At 40.2% G+C, this 19,366-nt stretch overlaps 1 protein-coding gene across 2 annotated transcripts; it reads left to right on the forward strand.

Annotated features, from left to right (window-relative positions):
• The first annotated feature begins 893 nt into the window (after positions 1-893).
• LOC146478455 (uncharacterized) lies at positions 894-19,030 on the forward strand. 2 transcript variants are annotated; one of them, XM_085111982.1, is made up of 12 exons: positions 894-1,006; positions 1,382-1,481; positions 4,201-4,246; positions 5,240-5,474; positions 9,442-9,671; positions 13,784-13,966; positions 14,717-14,895; positions 15,110-15,272; positions 16,039-16,080; positions 17,068-17,250; positions 18,213-18,380; positions 18,834-19,030. In XM_085111982.1, the coding sequence occupies exons 2-12, from the start codon at positions 1,425-1,427 to the stop codon at positions 18,893-18,895; spliced, it is 1,548 nt and encodes a 515-aa protein (XP_084968108.1). In that variant the 5' UTR covers positions 894-1,006; positions 1,382-1,424; the 3' UTR covers positions 18,896-19,030. The 2 variants fall into 2 exon arrangements, with proteins under 2 accessions (XP_084968108.1, XP_084968109.1); XM_085111983.1 differs by having other exon boundaries at positions 911-1,033.
• The last annotated feature ends 336 nt before the right edge of the window (positions 19,031-19,366 follow it).

The raw sequence follows: 19,366 nt of genomic DNA on the forward strand, positions 1-19,366 counted from the left end.
CGGAATGAACGAGCTGCTCTGAGCTGTCAAAATTTTGCTTAGCACCGTTCTTGTTAAATTGCAAATTGATACCGGCTGAGTTTCCGTAGATCTGGCGAAAACTTCCGAAGATGACCCGAACTTTAAAAACATTGTTTATTTATTGAAAATGCAATCGCACGGGCCAATCAGTACACGTTACCATTTGTCGGCCAATTTTGTTTTCTCTTAGTTACTAGCGCGGGGTGAAAATCGGTCGATTAAAAAAATGTAGATTTTATAAAATCGGGCCGATAATTGTCGTCTAACTCATTTTCTTTGTCTAATTGACAGGCCAAATCGGGTCGATTAAACGGTTCATGTTAATATTATCAGCTACCAGGGCCCGGTTGTTCGAAAGCTGATTAACGCCAATCCACGATTAAAAGTTAACCGAGGTTTTCATCTCGCTCGTTAAGAATGTTTTTTAAAAGGCTAATTTTAAGCTAATGGTAAAGAAAAGTCTAAGGCAAAACTAAGGGGACAAAAATCTTTTCGAAGAATTCATATAAGTTAGTAAATAAACTTGAATCAAAGTTCACGTTGACCCAGGATAAGTTTAATCGAGCTATGAACAACTGCTGGGTTTGAGCGCTGTCTTCGTAAGTACAAGACACTGAAAACAGGACATACAGGAACTGAAATATAGGAAGTAATAAGAAAACGGAAATGGGTTAAACACCTTACCAGACCTTTTGGGCGGGAAGAGTCGATCGACCAATGACTGACTGACTAATTTATAGCGTTAATGAACCATCCCGCGCGCGATCCCGAGCATCGTGGCTGATTATCATAGAAACGAACAAATGATTCAACATGTTATCCATCAAGGTTTTCGTGTTTGTGACGTTATCAAATAAAGTCCATGAATAGTCCTAGATTTGTACTGTTTTCCGTCTTGATCCGTACGGGCGTAAAATAACACAACGAAACTGTGTTAAGTTTTATCGTTTCGAAGCGGTCATTTGCAAACGAAAGAAGCTAAAAGGTAACTTATCAAATCGGAAGCTATCTGGTGGGCCTTGACGCGCGCATCGACTTGTCGTGTTTAAGTTTTCAGAACAGCTTGTAGCGATTGTCGTATTTCTATCGGAATGCGTTAGTTACCATGTTATTGGAAGTGGTAAAAAATTTGAATCCCGGCTATATAAATGGAAGGAAAGTTTCCAGGTATCCATCTTTACTCTTTTCGGAAAAAAAAATTCAGTAGCGCAAGTATTGCTTCTACAAGGAAGGCTCTGTCTCTGGCGATGACCGTTAATAGCTCGAAGGCCTAATTTTGTAACAATTCATTCGGTCTAGAAAGAGTCGCATTGCTTGCATGCCACGAACTGCTAAATTACATTTGTTTTCTCTACCCTAGTCGACAATTTTCGCTTCTTCAACTTCCGCACCAGAGAAGAATCATGAAGTCACATCATTTTTGTCTTCTACTGATGTGGGTCATTTGCCAACAACTATGGGTAAGTTTAGAAATCATTGACGAATTCTTTGATTATACACTGACGAATTGGGTCATTTTTTTACAAACAAAGTAATTCATCTTCCTCTGCAAAATCAGCCTTTTTATAATCATAATTTACTAAGCAAACCAACTGAAGATAACAAAAGCTGATTATAAATACATTTTCCCATTAGTATATTGTTACTTTCGTTACGCCACGTCACCCAAAAGTATTCCCAAATTTTACGGGCGTTAATCTCAGTCAAATGTTTTGGTAATTTAGCCCAACTATGATACACTGTATCGCTTCTAAATCAGTCAACAAGCGAGTACGTAAACCACGTTTTGAATTTTTTTTTTATATAAGATAGAAAGAACAATCTTGAATATTCGTTTTTAGATGTCTTATTGTCTCGGATTAAGTTAGCGTTAACGCAATCATTTAGACTGATTTAGAGGACAAATTCGATCTACTGCAGACAGAACAGACCCTCAAAGAAGGAATCATAAAAATCAGAAATTCTGTAACTTGTATTTTAGTAATTGATTATTAGTAATTGATTATTCAATAGGTAATATATCGTAATTTACCTGACCTCAGTCTAACAATGAAGCTGTCATGCCGAAAGATAAACAACCTGTGAAGGTCTTTTGCGAATGTGCATACATCAATGTTATCTTGCATATATCAATGTTTCCCTTTTTACATGAAATTTTGGGGAGAATTAAATTTAGCGATTTTGAAAAATCCTTATTTAGCGACACTTTAATTTAGCGATTTTTCGTAAATTTTGGAACATAAGTCACTTAATTTTCGCGATTTCACGAACTGAAACATTGGCGAACTAAGGTTTTCAAAACTTTTACGACAATGGAACATTTATGTGATAAAATCATAAATGTCAATAGCTTTATTTAAATCAAAATCATACAATGTTCTGAAACTTAATTTTGAACGAAACAAACGAAACTGCAACTGTAATGTCATATCTTAATGCTGTTCTCACTCATATTAAGGTACATTGTCACACGAAGTCAATGCTCCTTTTACGAGTACCTAGCCATTATTTAGCATTCTAACGACACCGATCAAGCCCGGTAGATTTCTTCAAATGGATCAACAGGTGGTACTGGTTTGTCACTATTGGCAATTTCCGTTTGGCCCTCTTCACAGTCCCCCTATTTTTCCGTGGGATTGTCGAGACTGGTACGCTTCGATGGAGCTGCCGCCATCTTGCGCGAGCGCGATCTGGGGAGATTGTCTACCGAGGGGAGCGGGTATTTTTACGCTCCCCCTCCCCCACACAAGAACCCCCACTCCGGCTCCCCTCGGTAGTTACACTCTCTCCTCAAATTACAAACCAAGATGGCGGCAACTCCCGGAAGCCTACCAGTCTCGAGAATCCCGCGTAAAAATAGCGGGACTGTGAACAGTCTAATTTCCGTGACTCCTGCTTTCTCCCACCCCTTGAAGATACATTTCCTTCCTTCTGCGCCGGTTATATAGTCGTATGAAGCGAAAAGCCAGCCTGCGTGAATTTCCTCGTGCATTGTGTCAAGCTTTTCATTTAGTCTAGAATTCCACAGCTCTTTATAAACGTACGTGGAAACCGCGGAGTCTACATGGGAATGCAAAATTTAATACTAGCGAAGAATCCAATTCAGTTCTCAAGCTGAAATAACTGAAATGTGCACGAGACAACCGATACACATCATATGTGTGTGAAACTGACCAGATGGCGGAATTTCATATTGTACTTACTTTAATTAAGCGACGATTTAAAATTAGTGACACTTAATTTTGGTGCATTTTAATTTAGCGATTTTTTTTTTAATTAGCGAATTTAGCGAGTTTTCTAAAAATTGCTAAATTCGCTAATTTAAAGTGTCGCCAAAATTTCATGTATCAAGGTACATCCAATAAATCAAACAACTACAGCTGAAACGTGTCCGACATAACTGTTAAAAGACATTCGATAGACAGCAACAACGAAACTCCTCAGCCACTCATCAGTCGATTCTTCAGGGTTCTTTATTCGTAAACTGGAAGAATCCGAAAGAATTTTAAGTGTTCTAACCACGAGAATTAAAGAATCAATGCGTGCAAGAGCTTTGCGTAGATGGGCTACCTACACCAACTACATACATCCATACTTTATTTATTCCAGAAGCAGACTATATATACAAATAAAAAAAACTAAGAAGAAAAATACTTCTAGAAAAGGACGTTTAGAGGTTAGCCCTATGCGAAAACTGCCTCAATAAAAAGAAAAAGAAAATAAATATACTTAAATCAAGATCTTTACAGTCAAATATTTAAATGCATTGTGAGCTGTGATTTAAAATGCTGAAAGCTATCAGCTTCCACTACGTCGACTATTAAGCATCTTGAACAAGCTAAGATTTCACTTGGAGGGAGTTGCAGAAGGATCTGAGAGGGATGCTGATTGGTTTGAGGAGTTGACTTCTGAACCTATTCTGATATCGTTAACGAGGAACGGGGAAGTTGAAAGACCAAGGTTAGAACTTGCTCAAGATCAGTTGGAAACTTTAGGATGGGTTGATGTTGCCAGAATCCTCAGTTTTTCAGAGGGAACTGTCCCTCAAAGTACCACCTCGACACTGAAGGCTGTGTTTGTCTGCCTCGGAAAGTAGTAGAATTGGTTTAAAAAAGAAAATGGTAAACAAACAAAGAAACAAACATAAGCAACTTATTTTTTTTCCTTTCTCCTCTACAGGTTGTCCAGGGATGTTCTTCAAACTGCACCATTATTGAACCCGGAAGTAAGATGGCTAAAGCTATAGACTTCTTTAACGATTTTTCCTTCTAAAGATTTAGTAGTCAGAGCGGTTTTCAATTGAGTGTCGTAAAACCAAAACCAAAGCACTAATTCTGACCAATCACAACAGACGTAGACAGCGTAATGAACCAATCCATCAGAACTCAAAGTACATACATGCAACAGGCGCCAAGCTCGGGAAAACGCGTGCGAGCAAGGCACGATTGTTTCCGGATTTGCGGCTCGTTGCAGGGTTCATACGGGTCGTGGAAAGCCTGGGAAGTCGTGGAATTTTGTAATTTCATTTCCCTGCCTGAAAAGGCATACTTTAGATTTTAATTGTGGCTCATGGAAAGTTATTGAAAATGATGTTCAAGGAAAAATTCGCTAAGATGAATTTTTTAAGGGAATATAATTGGAAAAAGATGAAGTACACTGATGAACAATTTAAAAAAAACCGAACGGGGACCAAGAAACAGATTTAACTCAGATTTAACCCTGTCATTTGCTGAAAATTAAAGGGGCGCGAGTAAACCAAAGATTTAATACATGACTGGGATAACATTAAATCTTTCATCCGCAGTTTACATGTACGATATTTCGTACATTCCCTAGTCCTTGCATTCATCTTCCACGGACATATAAAGTGTATCAGGAGCATCAGCACAAAATGACCAGTTCCTATTTGGCTTGATAGCTCAGTTGGCTGAGCAGTGCACCGGCATCGCAGCGTAATGAGCTCAAATCCTGAACAAATTATCAATTTCATTTTAGGTTGTCATTCCATTCAGGCATAAAAAACTTTGACCATATATCAGTTACTTTTATATCAGGTAATCCAACAATGCAACTTACATAAATGGATAGATGAAAAAAAAATTCACCTTTAGAATATTACTTTTAGTGGCAACTCGCAAAGTTTCCGCGGTACTCGATAAAATTGAACTGAGACGATCGAAATTATTACAACAACGTTACATTTTTCTTATCCTGACAGCCAGTGGATTTGAATGCAACGGTGCAACAATCAATGTCTGTAAGAGATTTGCCTCGTCGTGGAAAGTATATCGCCTCGATTGGGATGAGTTACACTTGTCTGATTGCAAACAAGGAAAAGGTCCTCTACCCGGCGACGACCTCTTGCTATTCGTGAGTAGAGGAAAGCCGGACAACTATGGCAAGTACGAGATAGTAACGGCGAAGTTGGTTTCCTCAAAAACTGACAAAAAAGGGTAAGAATTGTGTAAATTATAGTCGATAAACTCGATAAAGAGTAAACTCAACTAAGCTTTATTCTGAGAACTAAACACTCAGCTACACGGCCATGTTGTCAAAACGAACACACAACAAGGGCACATGGTTGAACTTAATGCTGATTGGCTGATCTAGACAATGGACATATCGTCACACCCTTCCTTGTTCAAGAAAAGAAACTAACCACGGGTGGTCACAAAACAAGAAAAGCTAAATGAATTAGCAACAATGTCCTTAGTTGGTCGATTTCGAAGTAGCTGGAGTAGTAATCTACTGTGCAGAGGTAGTCTTCAAAATGGAAGATATCGGATCCAACTGTCTCTCATGGACGGTTTGGAATCTTTGAGAGATAATTGGTTCTTTCTGCTGATCTTTCTGGAAAGAAGCACGCACATCACACTTTTTGCTATGTAGTTCGGAAGGTCAGCATTCATGCCAGGCCAATAGACTGTTTCACGCGCACGTCGAAGGCAGCCTTCAACTCCTGTACGGGCACCATGTAGTCGTTCGCGTATCTTGGGCCTCAGGCTGACAGGGATTACACATCTTAAGCCTTTAAAGAGGATTGCATCCTGTGCAGTAAGTTCATCTCTCGCCATGAAGTAGGGACAGTGTAGGGATGTAGTTCTGAGGGTAGGGCTTATTTCTGGTCTGGCCATCCTTTCAGTATCACTTCAGTGGGGGGCTGCAAAACTGGGTCTACTGCTGTCTCGCGTTGAATTTCAGCAAGCTGTGGCTCTGAAATGGGTAAGGAGTCAACTGCATGGATCCGTTCTGTCTCCTGTTCAGCTGGTGAACGTGCAGTTGTTGGCAAATAAGCACGCGACAGGGTATCTGCTAGACGCATTTCAGGACCAGGTTTGTAACAGATCTCGACATCATATTGCTGTAATCCCAGAAGCATCCTCTGCAGGCATTTAGGGACTGTTACTAAGGGCTTCTTTTAGATAGTTGTCAAGGGTTTATGGTCTGACCACAGTACAACGTTCCGGCCATAAACATACTGATGATTACGTTCAACGCCAAAGACTTGGGCCAACAGTTCTTTCTCAATTTGAGAATAGTTTCTTTCACTTGTGGTGAGGCCTCTACTTGAATAGGATACTGGTTGGCCATTTTGCATCAGCACAAATCCTGTACCATTGGCAGGAGCATCTCCTTGGCCTTTAACAGGTTCACTGAAATTGAAATTTCGCAGAATTGGAGCTGAATAAAACGGCTTGCTTTACACTTTCAAAGGCGTTCTCTTGCTCTGTCGACCAGCTCCACTCAACGCCCTTGTGGGTGAGTCGCCTTAGTGGCTCACACAGCTCCGAAAGTTTGCTTAGAAACTTTGACAAGTAATGGACGAAGCCTACCAGCCTCCGGACTGCTGCCACATCACTGGGTCTTTCCATCTTCATTACGGCTTCTACTTTTCTAGGGTCAGGCTTTACTCCTTCAGGCGTCATTACATGGCCAATAAAGGGGGTCTCTGTACATTTCAGCTGTAGTTTCTCTCGGCTTAGTTTCAAATTCCTCTCCCGACGTCTCTCCAACAGCTTCAGCAAATTGACATCATGGTTTTTCATGGCTTCTTCCTTGCTTGCGCCACGGCCTGTAATTAGGAATTTATCTGCTACCTTGTAGATTCCTTCAAGACCTTCAAGATTCTGGTCCAACTTTCGCTGAAAGCATTCTGGAGCAGGGGAGATTGCAAAGGGCATCCGCAAATATCTCTACGGCCCCAGGGAGTCTGAAACGTAGTTTATTTGCTGGATTCCTTGTCTAGCTGTATCTGTAAGAATCCATCTTTGAGGTATTCTTTTGAAAACACTTTGACTTCAGCTAACTCCGGGAATATGTCTTCAATCACTGGAAGTAGGTAATGGCGGCTTTTGAGGGCTTTGTTAAGATGCTGAGGGTCAATGCACACTCTCAGTTTGCCATTTGGTTTTCTGTTACGACAAGGCTAGACACCCAGTCTCTAGGTTCTTCTTCTTTCTTTATCACATAAGCTGTTTATAAGCGGGCTAGCTCCTCTTTCATCCTTTCTTTCAGGGTGAGAGGCACACGACGGAGAGCTGTGATTGAAGGCAAACCACTCTCATCAACTTCTAGGTGAAGAGCTCCTTCCATACAACCCAAACCTCGAAATACATCAGGGTAAGTCGCAGTGATTTTCTCCATGTTAAGTTCCTGATAACTGTCCTTGACTTGCAAGATCTGTCCAACAGTTATTATTCCCATTTGTTGCGCTGCTGAAGAGCCAAGAAGGGCAGTGTAATCTTCATCAATGATCGCAAATTCAGCACGATACTTTTTCTTGTACTTTTGGTTTCGCAGAGATATTTTCGCCACGCCCAGCACCTTCAAAGCTGTTTCAGAGTATGTGGTTAATTTCAAGTCAGTCTTCTTAATGTCGGTGGCCCTTGGAAGAAATTTACGGGGCAGCACATTGCAGGAGGCTCCTGAATCGACTTGCATCTTCATTTACTCATTTCCATTATCCAAGTAGGCGAAAATTTTGTTGTTGAATTTTGACAAATTGGTGGTGTGGTCTTAAGACACAGACAAGATGTCTTCTTCTGAAGAATAAGACGACTCGGTGATGTCATCGAGCTGGCTTACTTTCTTGCGTTTAGGCTTCTGAGAACGCTTCTTCGTGAATTCACGGGAATTCTTAAAACACTTTGCTGCAAAATGGTTGGGTTTTCCACGCGAAGAGCACGTTTTTCCGTATGCGGGGCATTTGTCTCTTTTCCGCTTGGCTTAGTACCACAGCACTTGCATTCGGCGCTTAGCTGATCCTCAGAACCTTTACCTTTTTCTTTGGGTGACTTCGGCTTCCTAGAACCTTCTTTCTGGTTGACCGCGTTCGCTTCTTGCTCGGGAGTTTGGCTCGCCGCCATGTTTTTCAGTTGTGCTGTCGTAGCTTCATTCGCCCTACAGATGTCAACACATTTGAACAGCGTTAATTCCGATTCTTGTAGCAATTTTCTTCCTACGCCATTGTCATGAACACCACAAACAATTCGGTCGCGGATAAGATTATACTTCAAGGCTCCAAACTCGAAAGTTTCGGCAAGCGCTCTGAGTGCAGTGACGTATTTGTCGATCGCTTCTGGTTGTTCCTGCGAGCGGTTGTTAAACTTGTATCTCTCATAGACAATGTTTGTTTTTCCGAGGCAGTGATTTTCCCACAACTCTAGTACATTGTTTATGTCCGCTTTCTGTTCATCATTTTGAAATAGAGCTGCACGGCCATGTTGTCAAAACGACACACACAACAAGAGCACATGGTTGAACTTAATGCTGATTGGCTGATCTACACAATGGATATATCGTCAAAAGAATGAAGTAGGAAGGTTCAATGATACTGCTATGTTAATCCCAACAATAGCTGGAAAATATATATATATATATATATATATATATATATATATATATATATATATATATATATATAATAATATAATGCAAGAGATAGGTTATTCGGTCGGTTCTTAAAGATCGCTGTCACTTATTTTTAGTGAACCTTTGGATATCAATAAAACGTATTTGTATCAATAGAAATGTTAAACAATGGTTCAGTACAGTTAACAATTTGCCCTACGAGTATACATAAGCTAGCATTTGTTATCTTTTTCTGCGGATGGCTTGGATGGAAATGGATTACAGCTTGAAAAAATTGCCCATTTTTCAAGTTCTTCTTGTGTATTCTGGAGAAATTGATAAAAAACGGATTTATAGTTTGCTCTTCATTCGGAAAAATCAGTTAACGCTTTTCCCCTTGGTATTCTACGAACAATTTCATGTTAGAGAAAAGGTTCTATACAGTAAACATTTAAGTACGTAGCTTTGATCAAAACACAGCAAAAATCTCGGTGACACTACCCCTTTAAGGTAAAGATTTACATTTCGTCATACAAGTTATTACCTTAATTTTGGTGGCATCTATTCTAGGATGTCTGTTTGCCATGTTACCTTGGAGAAGCCAATCAACATGTTTCTCGTGAGAGACCAACACACCTGTTTGATCGCCCAAACGTTTCCGTATTTTGGTAAAGTGTCCTTGCGTAACAAATGCGTCCTGACTTGCGATGGGCAAAACGATGGACTGGCAGGAATCCTGGCTTTCAGGGCAAGGAATTTAGCCATCGATCATACCTCTAAAATAGAAATGTCCGGAAAAGGTAACTTTTAACTCACTTTAATTAACTGTTCAGACATGTTACACACCCGCACCTTTCTTTTTGATCAAAGGGTGGCAACTGCTTGTTTTGGGTGTGGGTATGAGATTTTTATATTTTTATAGTGCGACGTTGTTTTTCTAAGCGCTATTCTTGATACACATTTTCAATTGAAAGGTTGTGATTTGACAAGCTTGTTTATTCATTTTATTGAAGTTTTGCTTATCAACTTCCGACTTGCTGTGGATATGTGGGCGCACACCAATATGGCGGCAAGTAAGGACCTCAAACAGCAGCACCCAGCGAGAATATTAGACTAATATTTAAGAAAATCACTTCACTTCTGTTTTTCAAGATCGTTTCAGGCCCTCAGGGATGTTTGTACTGTGTCGACTGGGTTTCTGGTCGTCCGCGCCCCAGACTCCCTTCCATTATATCGCTGTCTATCCGATATCAAACCCTTGAGCCCCTGTTTGGCTGCGCCTGAATAGTGACAAAGCGTCTTGAGAACCACAGGTGGGAGGTCCGTTGCGAATTTTTGACTGAGGTTGTGCCACTAGAGCTCTGAAACCCTTACTCTACATCAAACCAGAAGAGGTTGGACACGGTTCGAAAGGCATTGTTGTTGGTCGCATTAGCGAATCACGAACGCTCTTTTATCGTGGTCATGAAATCAACATGGCGGGCTTTTAGGAAGAAGTGAGTATCAATATTAATCATTTAACGTACTTGTTTTTAGCTTTGCGATTTCAACCCCACAGGACACGTTCGAGTTGGTACTGGTCTAGTTGCAGGAAACTTTTCGACTCTAAACTTAATTTCTAAGACAAGTTAGGGCTCGACTTCGGTGCTTCATTGTCGGCCTTTGTTGCGCTTCGTGAAATTTGAGTTGATGTTACATTTTGTCAATTTCTCTCCAAACTCAAGCTTCTCAGACTTCAAAATTAATATCCATTCCAAAGAAGGTTAATTTCTTAATAGAATATGATCAGGCGCCCCTAAGCGCCTCTTTGGTTGGTGAATTATACGATGTTGAAGTAGTTGGATTTTTGCCACTATTTGCCTTTCACGCCATGAAACGTGACGAAGAACCCGCGAATTTTGCATGCAGTCCGCGTAATCTCCTGGTTTAAAAAAATCAAATTTAACTACCGGTTCTTCATTTGACCAGGTAAAATCATGACGAGCAAGCGGCCAGTGGATAGTCCAACTGAGGAAAAGCTAACCAACTACGAGGAGAATAGATGGAATAATTGGAAGCATTGTTTTGTTGCTTGTACGTGGGCAAACATATCCGTTGGTTTGACGAGAGAAACTTAAAGTTAATTATCACAAGCACAGATCCACAGAAAAATTAATAACTAAAAAGGGGAACCACTTGCGACTTAGTTCCATAAATTAAGAATCAGTTGTGCAGAAATTACATTCTACTTACACTTTTAAACTATATCTTGTATGCTTGTACAACAATTTGCATGCCTGAGCTGTATACACTCTATGCACTGTATAAATTTCCATATATTCCGATACAAAAAGAATATTTAGTCACTTCAGGCATGTATTTTGCATCAAAAGTCAAGCATATATGAAATCTCTATTGATGATTTGACTTATTACCTCTGTGCTTATAATTTGTATAAATATATAATTGTGTATAACTTGTATGTAATTTGTGTTGTTAATAAAAGGGATTGACAGCTGATTTGCAAGATGACCTTCAAAGTAGATGTATGCTAATTTGATCTTAATTGCACTTGACTATTGTCGGTAGCTGAAATCTCTGGTATGCTCTGCAAACTGTGTCGAGTCATCCACCTTCCCATTGGTGTACAAAATACACTTCGATGTAAACAGGCCCTTAGTTTATGAGTAGGGGGGCATGCCTTGTGAGCAGAGTTCCCCTCAATTTGTATTTCAATATTTCTCCAAATTATCCAATAACATAATCATAATGGATATGTTGTAGATTTAAAGTGACTAGTACATGTAAAGGAGAGGAGGACATCTAGTGTGACTATAATACTGTGCCCCTTTGCCAAGTTATGAATCACATGTGCAATTTTCATTATTAATGTGATTGTTATTATTAAAATAAAATAAAAACAGATTTGATAGTTGGTAGCCTGTCTTGTTAGTACTGAACTAAAACTCTTCAAGATTAAAGAAAATATTGCTCACAGGGTTTTTGGAGTTTTTCATGAGGCTGGACCACTATAGTAATGGGAAAGGGGGGGGGGGGGGAGGGGGGCAAAACTTTTGTGAAGTCAATATTTTTATATTGTGTGCTATCATAGTTTGTTAGATTATGGAAACGAGATACCTTTTTTGAGCAGCTATCTGTACTTACTCTGAATTTTTATTGTTCATTTGTGATTCCTTACCAACTTACTATTTGGCTTTCACACTCTCTATGTTTGAGGGTACTAATGTACATAATCTCCATAACATTGTTTTGTGTATTGATGTTTGTATTAAAAGGGCTTATTTTCTTTTGAATATATAATTAGAGGGAGCATGCACCCAGGCCCTATGCCCCACTGGGGGCTCAAAGGACTAAGAGAGAGAGGGCCCCTCACCTTGATCAAATACAGTACACTGACTCTTTCATACAAAGTAAGGGTCTGCCCAGTAAAGGAAGGTTGAGTATTTGGCATTGTTTACAAGGTTTTTTGACTTATTTCATTCAAGATCAATTTGATGTTTTCATTTCCCTCATGCAACATGTGATGTAATAAAACAAATTATTATTGAAGAACTTGTTATATCAAACTTAGTACTCCTGTGTGGCTAATATCTATGACTCTTGCAAGCTGAACTTGTGTGAGAGCTTTTTTCCATGTCCCAGTCTCATTGGCAACCAGTATACAGAATGGTTAAACAAAATTCCTATCCAGTAAGGCCGTGAAAATCTTCCTTTCCCTACAATCCTTGTTTACTTCATTTCGTATTATAATATTCGGCTATTTCCACCAGAATTGGATTCCAGTAGTTATGAACTCTGAATATTTCAATGCCAGATTTTCGAGCCCGTGATCGTACATTATAATTCAAAAGGTACGATTTCATAGAAGGACGACAGGATTGGTTTTGCAATTGTATGGAAGTGGTAATTACACTGATTACATGGAGCAGTTTCGGCTGTACCGGCTTTCGATCGATCGATCGCTAGGATCGCCGTATAAACCCAACGTTTTGAGCGTTAAATTAGTCAGTCGATGTGTGCTAACGGTAACCGGAGAAAACTTATCGAATAAATTGCCGAATTAACCGATTTTCTGCCTTTTTGAAGCGAAAATTTGTCATTCCTTGGGGTCCGCACAGCACGAAGGTTTGTTACAACTGACCTCGAACCGACAACTCGTCCCAGCATGCCTTTCGAACCGTGTCCAACCTCCTCTGACATCAAACCATGTTCGGCTACATTTTGGGCCTATTCAAGACCAGACATATTAAAAATCCATGTGAGTTTGCGTCCACATGTATACAGCGGGTTCATGCGTATCAGAATCTTGCATAAATGATCAAGCAAAGAAAGCTTTTTTTTCTCGTTGTCTCCTTTCATTAAAATCAGTTTTATATGATAAGCTGAATTCCGTGCGCATTTTGATTGTTTCTTACTTATGATGTATTGGAGGACAGACGCATACATGACGTCACCATTAACAACGTTTGCTTCTTTATTCTATAAAACAATTAGACTCCACGTTGCCGTGCGTCTATTTAGTAATAGATCACAGAAAGACGTCAAAATGTGGTAAGAACATCAGTGATACATTTTGACGTCATCTGTGATCCATTACTGAACAGACGCACGGCAACAAGGAATCTATTTGTTTTAAAAATACCATCCAACCGTCCAAAAAAGCGACCACATCTCGGGAAATTTTTTACCAGCAAGAGGCATAAAGATTTGCCAGCTAGCAATTCTACGTGCGGGGGCTTTTTGTTTCTTCTTCTTTTTCTTTTTTACCGGCCTTGTATCGATTTTTACCCCGCCTCCCAGTCAACTATCTGAGCTTCTACATCTCTGTTAATTGTCAAGAGCGAACTAATCCCCTCCTATGCCTGTGTAGTAGCTTACCATTCTGTGTTTGTGACTTCTCAATTCCTTTCAGGATTTCGTGGGGGTGCTGGAGGAGACAATCGAGGGGGAGGGGGTCACGGCGGCGAAACGTTCTTTTGTCCTGCAAAGGAACCAAATATGGGGAAAGGAGGAGACATTTCGGGCGCCTCATGGGCAACGAACAAAAATGGCATCGGAGGAGGAGGGGCTGGGGATGGACCTGCTATGAGGATAGGTATAAGCTGTTTTTAACAATGGTAGCTTAACTAGAAAAAATATTTTCGTATTGTTCTGCACAATGCATATCCCAGTCGAGAAATTACTTGAATGAAGTTCAAAAGTTGTGACAGGTATATCCAGAATAACAGTCACTTGGACCAATTCTTCGCAATAGCTCTTCTCTTTGCCTTAACCCTATCTAGACAAGACTGGGCCGGGACTGGGGGCGTATTCTGCCGGCGGCGACTTTGAACAAAAATAGCTTTTTTAATATTTGGGCAAATCCCATCTGGGGGCAGTATGTTGTGGTCGGTTGGTGTTCTTTCATTTTGATGTTTCCATGCCAGCTAGTCAGTTCAGAAAATGCCAAATCTCTTTATAAAATGAAGAAAAATGACCCTACTTACTGCACGTTTTACGTTTTTAGCTCATACTAGTGTTCCTATGTGTTGATTTTGATTACTTTTCGTTCAATTTTGGCGCTTTCCTGGGAAAAAAAAAAAGATACGGAATAAGCGTATGGTAATTCGGCCATCCCGTTATAATTCTATTCTATAAGGTTAGGGTTAATTTATGTATTTTAAAAATTTACTTAAACTAAACATTTACTAAACATATTTTGATACCTTTGATTTAAGAAGAAAAAGATCAATTTATAGAATGACCAAGACTCGAGTTTCTTTCGGAAATGCCAGTGTGTTTTAGTCCTGCGATTTGTTCCTTAAATGAAAAATTGATACCTAACACAAGCACGCCATCCTTTTAGGCTCCAAAGGAGGCCCGGGAGGCTACAACGCTGGGGGAGGTGGAGGAGACTCTACTGTAAACTCTGACGATGGAGCAGCCGGTGGGGGTGGTGGTGGACATTTCTCTGGCGGTGGGGGAGGTGGTGGGGCAAGCGGCGGAAATAGCAAGGATGGCGGAAAAGGAGGGAAGGCTGGAAAAGTACTCTTGAGCTCGATTTCATGTTCTTTTATTGTTCTAAATCTCTTCAATCGCACCGTTTTTCTATGTAATGTATCAGTGCACTTAAATCTACTATGAAGATGACTTCAATTCAGTTTGTCATGTTCATTTGTCAACTCTCATCCTTTGCGTATTGAATGGTAAGAACGTCAACGCATAACAAGATCTCGATTTCTCTTTGGTTGCTAATCAGATTGGAACATACGCTGGGGGTGGCGGCCAGTCCAGTTATCCGGGTGGCAATGGAGGCGACGGCGGAAAACCAGGAAGCTATCCTCGAAACAAAGCTCCACATTGCCATGACAAAACTGCACAAGGAGGGAATGCCGGCTCAGCTGAAAAGGGTGGTGGAGGAGGTACTAGATATATATAATTCATTAATTTCAACGTATTGATTTACTTAACATTAAGAGACTGGGTAATGTCTAAGCAAAATCGTGGACGATAATCCTGCTGGTATACGGTGGATCAATTGTTTATCTGATCGGCTTAACAAATACAAATGATAAGAGAAGCAGAGACCGATACAACGTGGAATTACGTTTTAGAGTGTACTATGTCAGAAGAATTCTTCCACATGGCCTGAATATTCGCGAAGAAATTTGCTAGCTTTTTTTCCTTTTTTATTATTTCATTTGCTTCATCTTTTATACTGTCAATCACTTTAGTTTTACATAGTTCCGCTATTACGCAAATACTTGTAATATAAGCGCATGTCCCAATGCAAATTCTCATTGTACCTGAAGAAGGCTGGTTTGACCAGCCGAAATATAGTACACTCTAAAACGTAATTCTACGTTGTATCGGTCTCTACTTCTCTTACCATTAACAGACTGACGTCTCTTTTTAAAATCCATGTGTAAGGTGAGAGGGAGAAAGAAACCATCGTTGTACAGCTATAGCTGACATTACAATCTCTATCACCCACAATATGAACGTTCTGTGTATCTTTTAGAACAAAACAAGACGATGGCCGCCGGTAACACAAACGACATACTCTCATAATTCTTATTTGTTCTATAACACATTCTCTATTCACCGAAAAGCCTGTTGTTACTCAGTTCAACTACCATGAATTCATTTGCAAATTGTTTTTTTTTTTTGTTTATCGTATCTTTCCAGGAGGTTCTTGTGGCAATCACTACGGCGGTGGAGGAGGAGGAGGTAGCAGTTCGCTCTGAATGAAGGAAGTTTTCCTAGATTTTTTAAAGGCACACCATCGAAAACTTTAACGGCTAATTATTCAAGACTGAAGAGGTTCAAAACAAATAAAGTCAACTCTCGCGTCGCGGACACCTCGCTATTACGGACACCCTGCTAAATCCCCGGCAAAAAAAGAGTACAGACGTTTGACTGAAATAAATTCCCGCTATTACGAATTCTCGTTGTATTAAGGACACTAACTCGCGGTCCCGAGGGTGTCCGCAATAAGGAGAGTTGACTGTATCAGGGGAATGGTTGAATGAGAAGTTACTTTATCATGTTTATCTTTTATTATATCCACGGTATAAGACAACATTTGAATAAAGGTTTGACCAAATTCTCTTTTAAAATCCTTTGATAGGAAAGAATAGATTGGAAAAAAAAAACCGGATCTAACTGATTAAAATAAGAAAGCAGTCCGATCCCTTACAACTGATAAATGGACACGATCAATATTATTTCTTTGTTTTCCCCCTGCTTTGCCTTTTCTCGGGATCAGTTATCTTTTCAAGGTTTTCAGCTGATCGAAACTGTGTCATGAATCCTGTAGTTCTCATTGATTAGTGGTCGAAGTTTTGCCTTTCAATGTCCTAATTAGCTGAGGTGTAAGTGCAAAGAAAATTGGTGATTGGTGAGTTATGCCTGCGTCACTGTGTTAATACAAATATCAATCAAACTACCTATTTGGAAAGCTCACTCAAACTTAATCAGCAGATGGGTGACGCATCCAGCTTGTCCGTCATAACTCTGACACTGATATATTGCTGCTTATAATCCCTCGATTTGGGATGGTGTGCCTTTGAAAAAGCTAGGTAAGGTTGGTAGGCATCCTTAAAAGTTTTGCTCATTTTTTAACTCCTTTTTCAAATGATGGTTTGATTTATTACTAATAAAAAGCCGTAATATCAAGCGAAAATCTTTCAATAAGATGTAACTGTTTTCCTGTAGGTGGACTTCAATTCGGCAGCACTGCATTTGAGTCACGCCTCAGTTACGGTGGGGGTGGTGGTGGAGGCGGAGGTAGTGCTTTTAGCGACGACCGTAACCCAGGGGGGAGAGGAGGAAATGGAGGCGGCTTGGTGTATTTGCAGATCGACGAGCTGACACTGAATGGAAAGATTCTAGCAGAAGGTGAGATTATATTTGAGGTTCCAGTCTATGGTTGTTTTTATCGGGGTATGGCAACCAAGGACAATTCACTCTGAGCATTGAGCATGCGTACAGGCTTTCGAATCAAATACCTTCCCACCCACTAGCTGAAGAGGCGGGAAACAAAAGACCCTGGGAGCAGGAAATTCACTTGTCTCCTAAATAAAGAAGTTTGATCGAGAAATGACTAGAGGTCGAACGCTTTGGGAAGGTGGTCGCTGAGGAGAGATTCTGTATAGAGCACCGAGACCACAGCGTTAAGCTGAGAACTGCTTTACAGTGGTGGATATTCAGAAGAATTCCAATGTATTTTGCTAGTAGTCACCTTCTACAGATGTAGCTGGAAAGAGTGCAGATGTCAAACATTTATCTAGAGGAGTCACCAACCCAGGCAATGTAAACTCTGCGTCACTAAATACGCTTAGTTTGTTCAGATAATTACTACACTTGTACAAACAAAGGAAAAAATAATTCGTTATAATAATCCGACTCCACACATCTAAAGTAAGAATAAACACTGTAAATATTTCAGAAAACCAGTAATAAGGGAAGGAACCGTCATGTCTGACATCCTACTTTCCGCAATGTAACTTTGCACGACTCTCAAAATTGTTGAGAGAAGCTGAGTTTTTGCAATTCCTGCGTGGCTACGTGTTAGCGTATGTCTATCAGTTCGGTAGGTTATTTTGTAACTGACTATGGCTCTAATAACCGCCGAAACATGTCTTCCAAACTAAAAAAGCGTTGTTTGTTTCCTCAAACTGTTTATACCTCTACTTTTGGTGAGGCCGACAACATACCGAGCTTTTTCTGAAACCCAACGTCAATGCGCCAGTAATGAACAATTCTGGCATAAAATGTTATCCTCTGCTGACGATTAGAAAAATACACAGATAATTCTCATAACGGTGTTAAAAGGTTCTCGTTTCCTTTCTTCTGGGCAGGTCAAGCTGGCCAGTGTTTGAACAGAAAGGCCCATCGATCTGCCCCTGGAGGAAGCGGTGCTGGTGGGAGTGTGGTCATTATAACCAAGAAACTCCATGGAAATCCCAGGGGTAAAATCTCCACCTCCGGAGGGAGTCCCGTAAAATGTGCGTTCGGCACTGGCGGAGGTAAGCTCTGTTTCGTAATAACATTAATGTGTTAGTCCTATAATTATGTCACTTCATGCCGTAGAAGACTGTGAGAAAAATTCAGTGATATTCGGTGGACTTCAATTAACATTTCTCTGCCGACTTTATTTTCTTAGCTTACAAAATGAGGGCCTTAAGTAATTAAGACGCATATGCGCAACTACCTTTCAATTATCCGGATCTCGGGTTTAACTTTTATGTTTGTTAATGAAAAATGCTGCCAAGCAAAGGGAATTTCAACCAGTAATATAATATAACTTTCAACTATCAGGGAAGACAAACTTTTAACCGTTATCCGACTAACCAATCAAGTGACAAGCATAACACTGCTCAAATGTTAACCATCAGTCTGATAGCAAAGGTAATTTTTACTGTAAACCATTTCGCTTGAAAGGGCAAAAACGCCAATGACCAAATTCTGTTTTTCTTCAGGCGGAGGCGGTGGTGTTGGACGCTGGGTTGTGAAAGAAGGTCAAACCATTCACCAGGGCTGAAACCCAGAAAAGCTCAACTGAGCCGGAGTAGCAAGTTTTAGTTTGTAGCTGTCAGTTGCTCGTGTGGGGGTATCGCTTGTCCAAGGACACAGTATCTTCCTGATAGAATAAAAAAGAATGCTACTCATCAAATAACTGACTCGTCTCTTGTTAGTTATAGAAATGACTCGGCTGGTGGGGGTGGGGGTGGGGGAGATTTGATATGTTCGATCAGTGTTCATTGGCAAGCAATTTTTGACAGAGCTTTTTTACAGAAAATGGAAAATCCCTTTTTAAAATAAAGAAAATTACTTTTCTTACTTTAAGGTGACTCCATACAGTTATTTGGCGTGCAGCGACTGGATACTAAAATGGAGTGAGCGCGCGCAGTTTTCTAACTGATGCATGAATTTTCATTATGCTGGCGCGCGAAACAAGGCCAGCTTTAGCCTGAAAAGTAAGGCTATCTTAGCGAGTTTTCAACGGTGAAAT

Source organism: Pavona decussata, unplaced genomic scaffold (assembly GCF_977016875.1).
Source record: "Pavona decussata unplaced genomic scaffold, jaPavDecu1.1 SCAFFOLD_64, whole genome shotgun sequence".
NCBI classification, from domain to species: domain Eukaryota; kingdom Metazoa; phylum Cnidaria; class Anthozoa; order Scleractinia; family Agariciidae; genus Pavona; species Pavona decussata.

Coding starts and splice junctions, on each gene's coding strand:
- LOC146478455 (XM_085111982.1), top strand. CDS start 1,425: ATGAAGTCACATCATTTTTGTCTTCTACTGATGTGGGTCATTTGCCAA. Junction 17,251..18,212: donor TGGAAAGATTCTAGCAGAAG/GTGAGATTATAT, acceptor TCTTCTGGGCAG/GTCAAGCTGGCCAGTGTTTG. Junction 18,381..18,833: donor TGCGTTCGGCACTGGCGGAG/GTAAGCTCTGTT, acceptor GTTTTTCTTCAG/GCGGAGGCGGTGGTGTTGGA.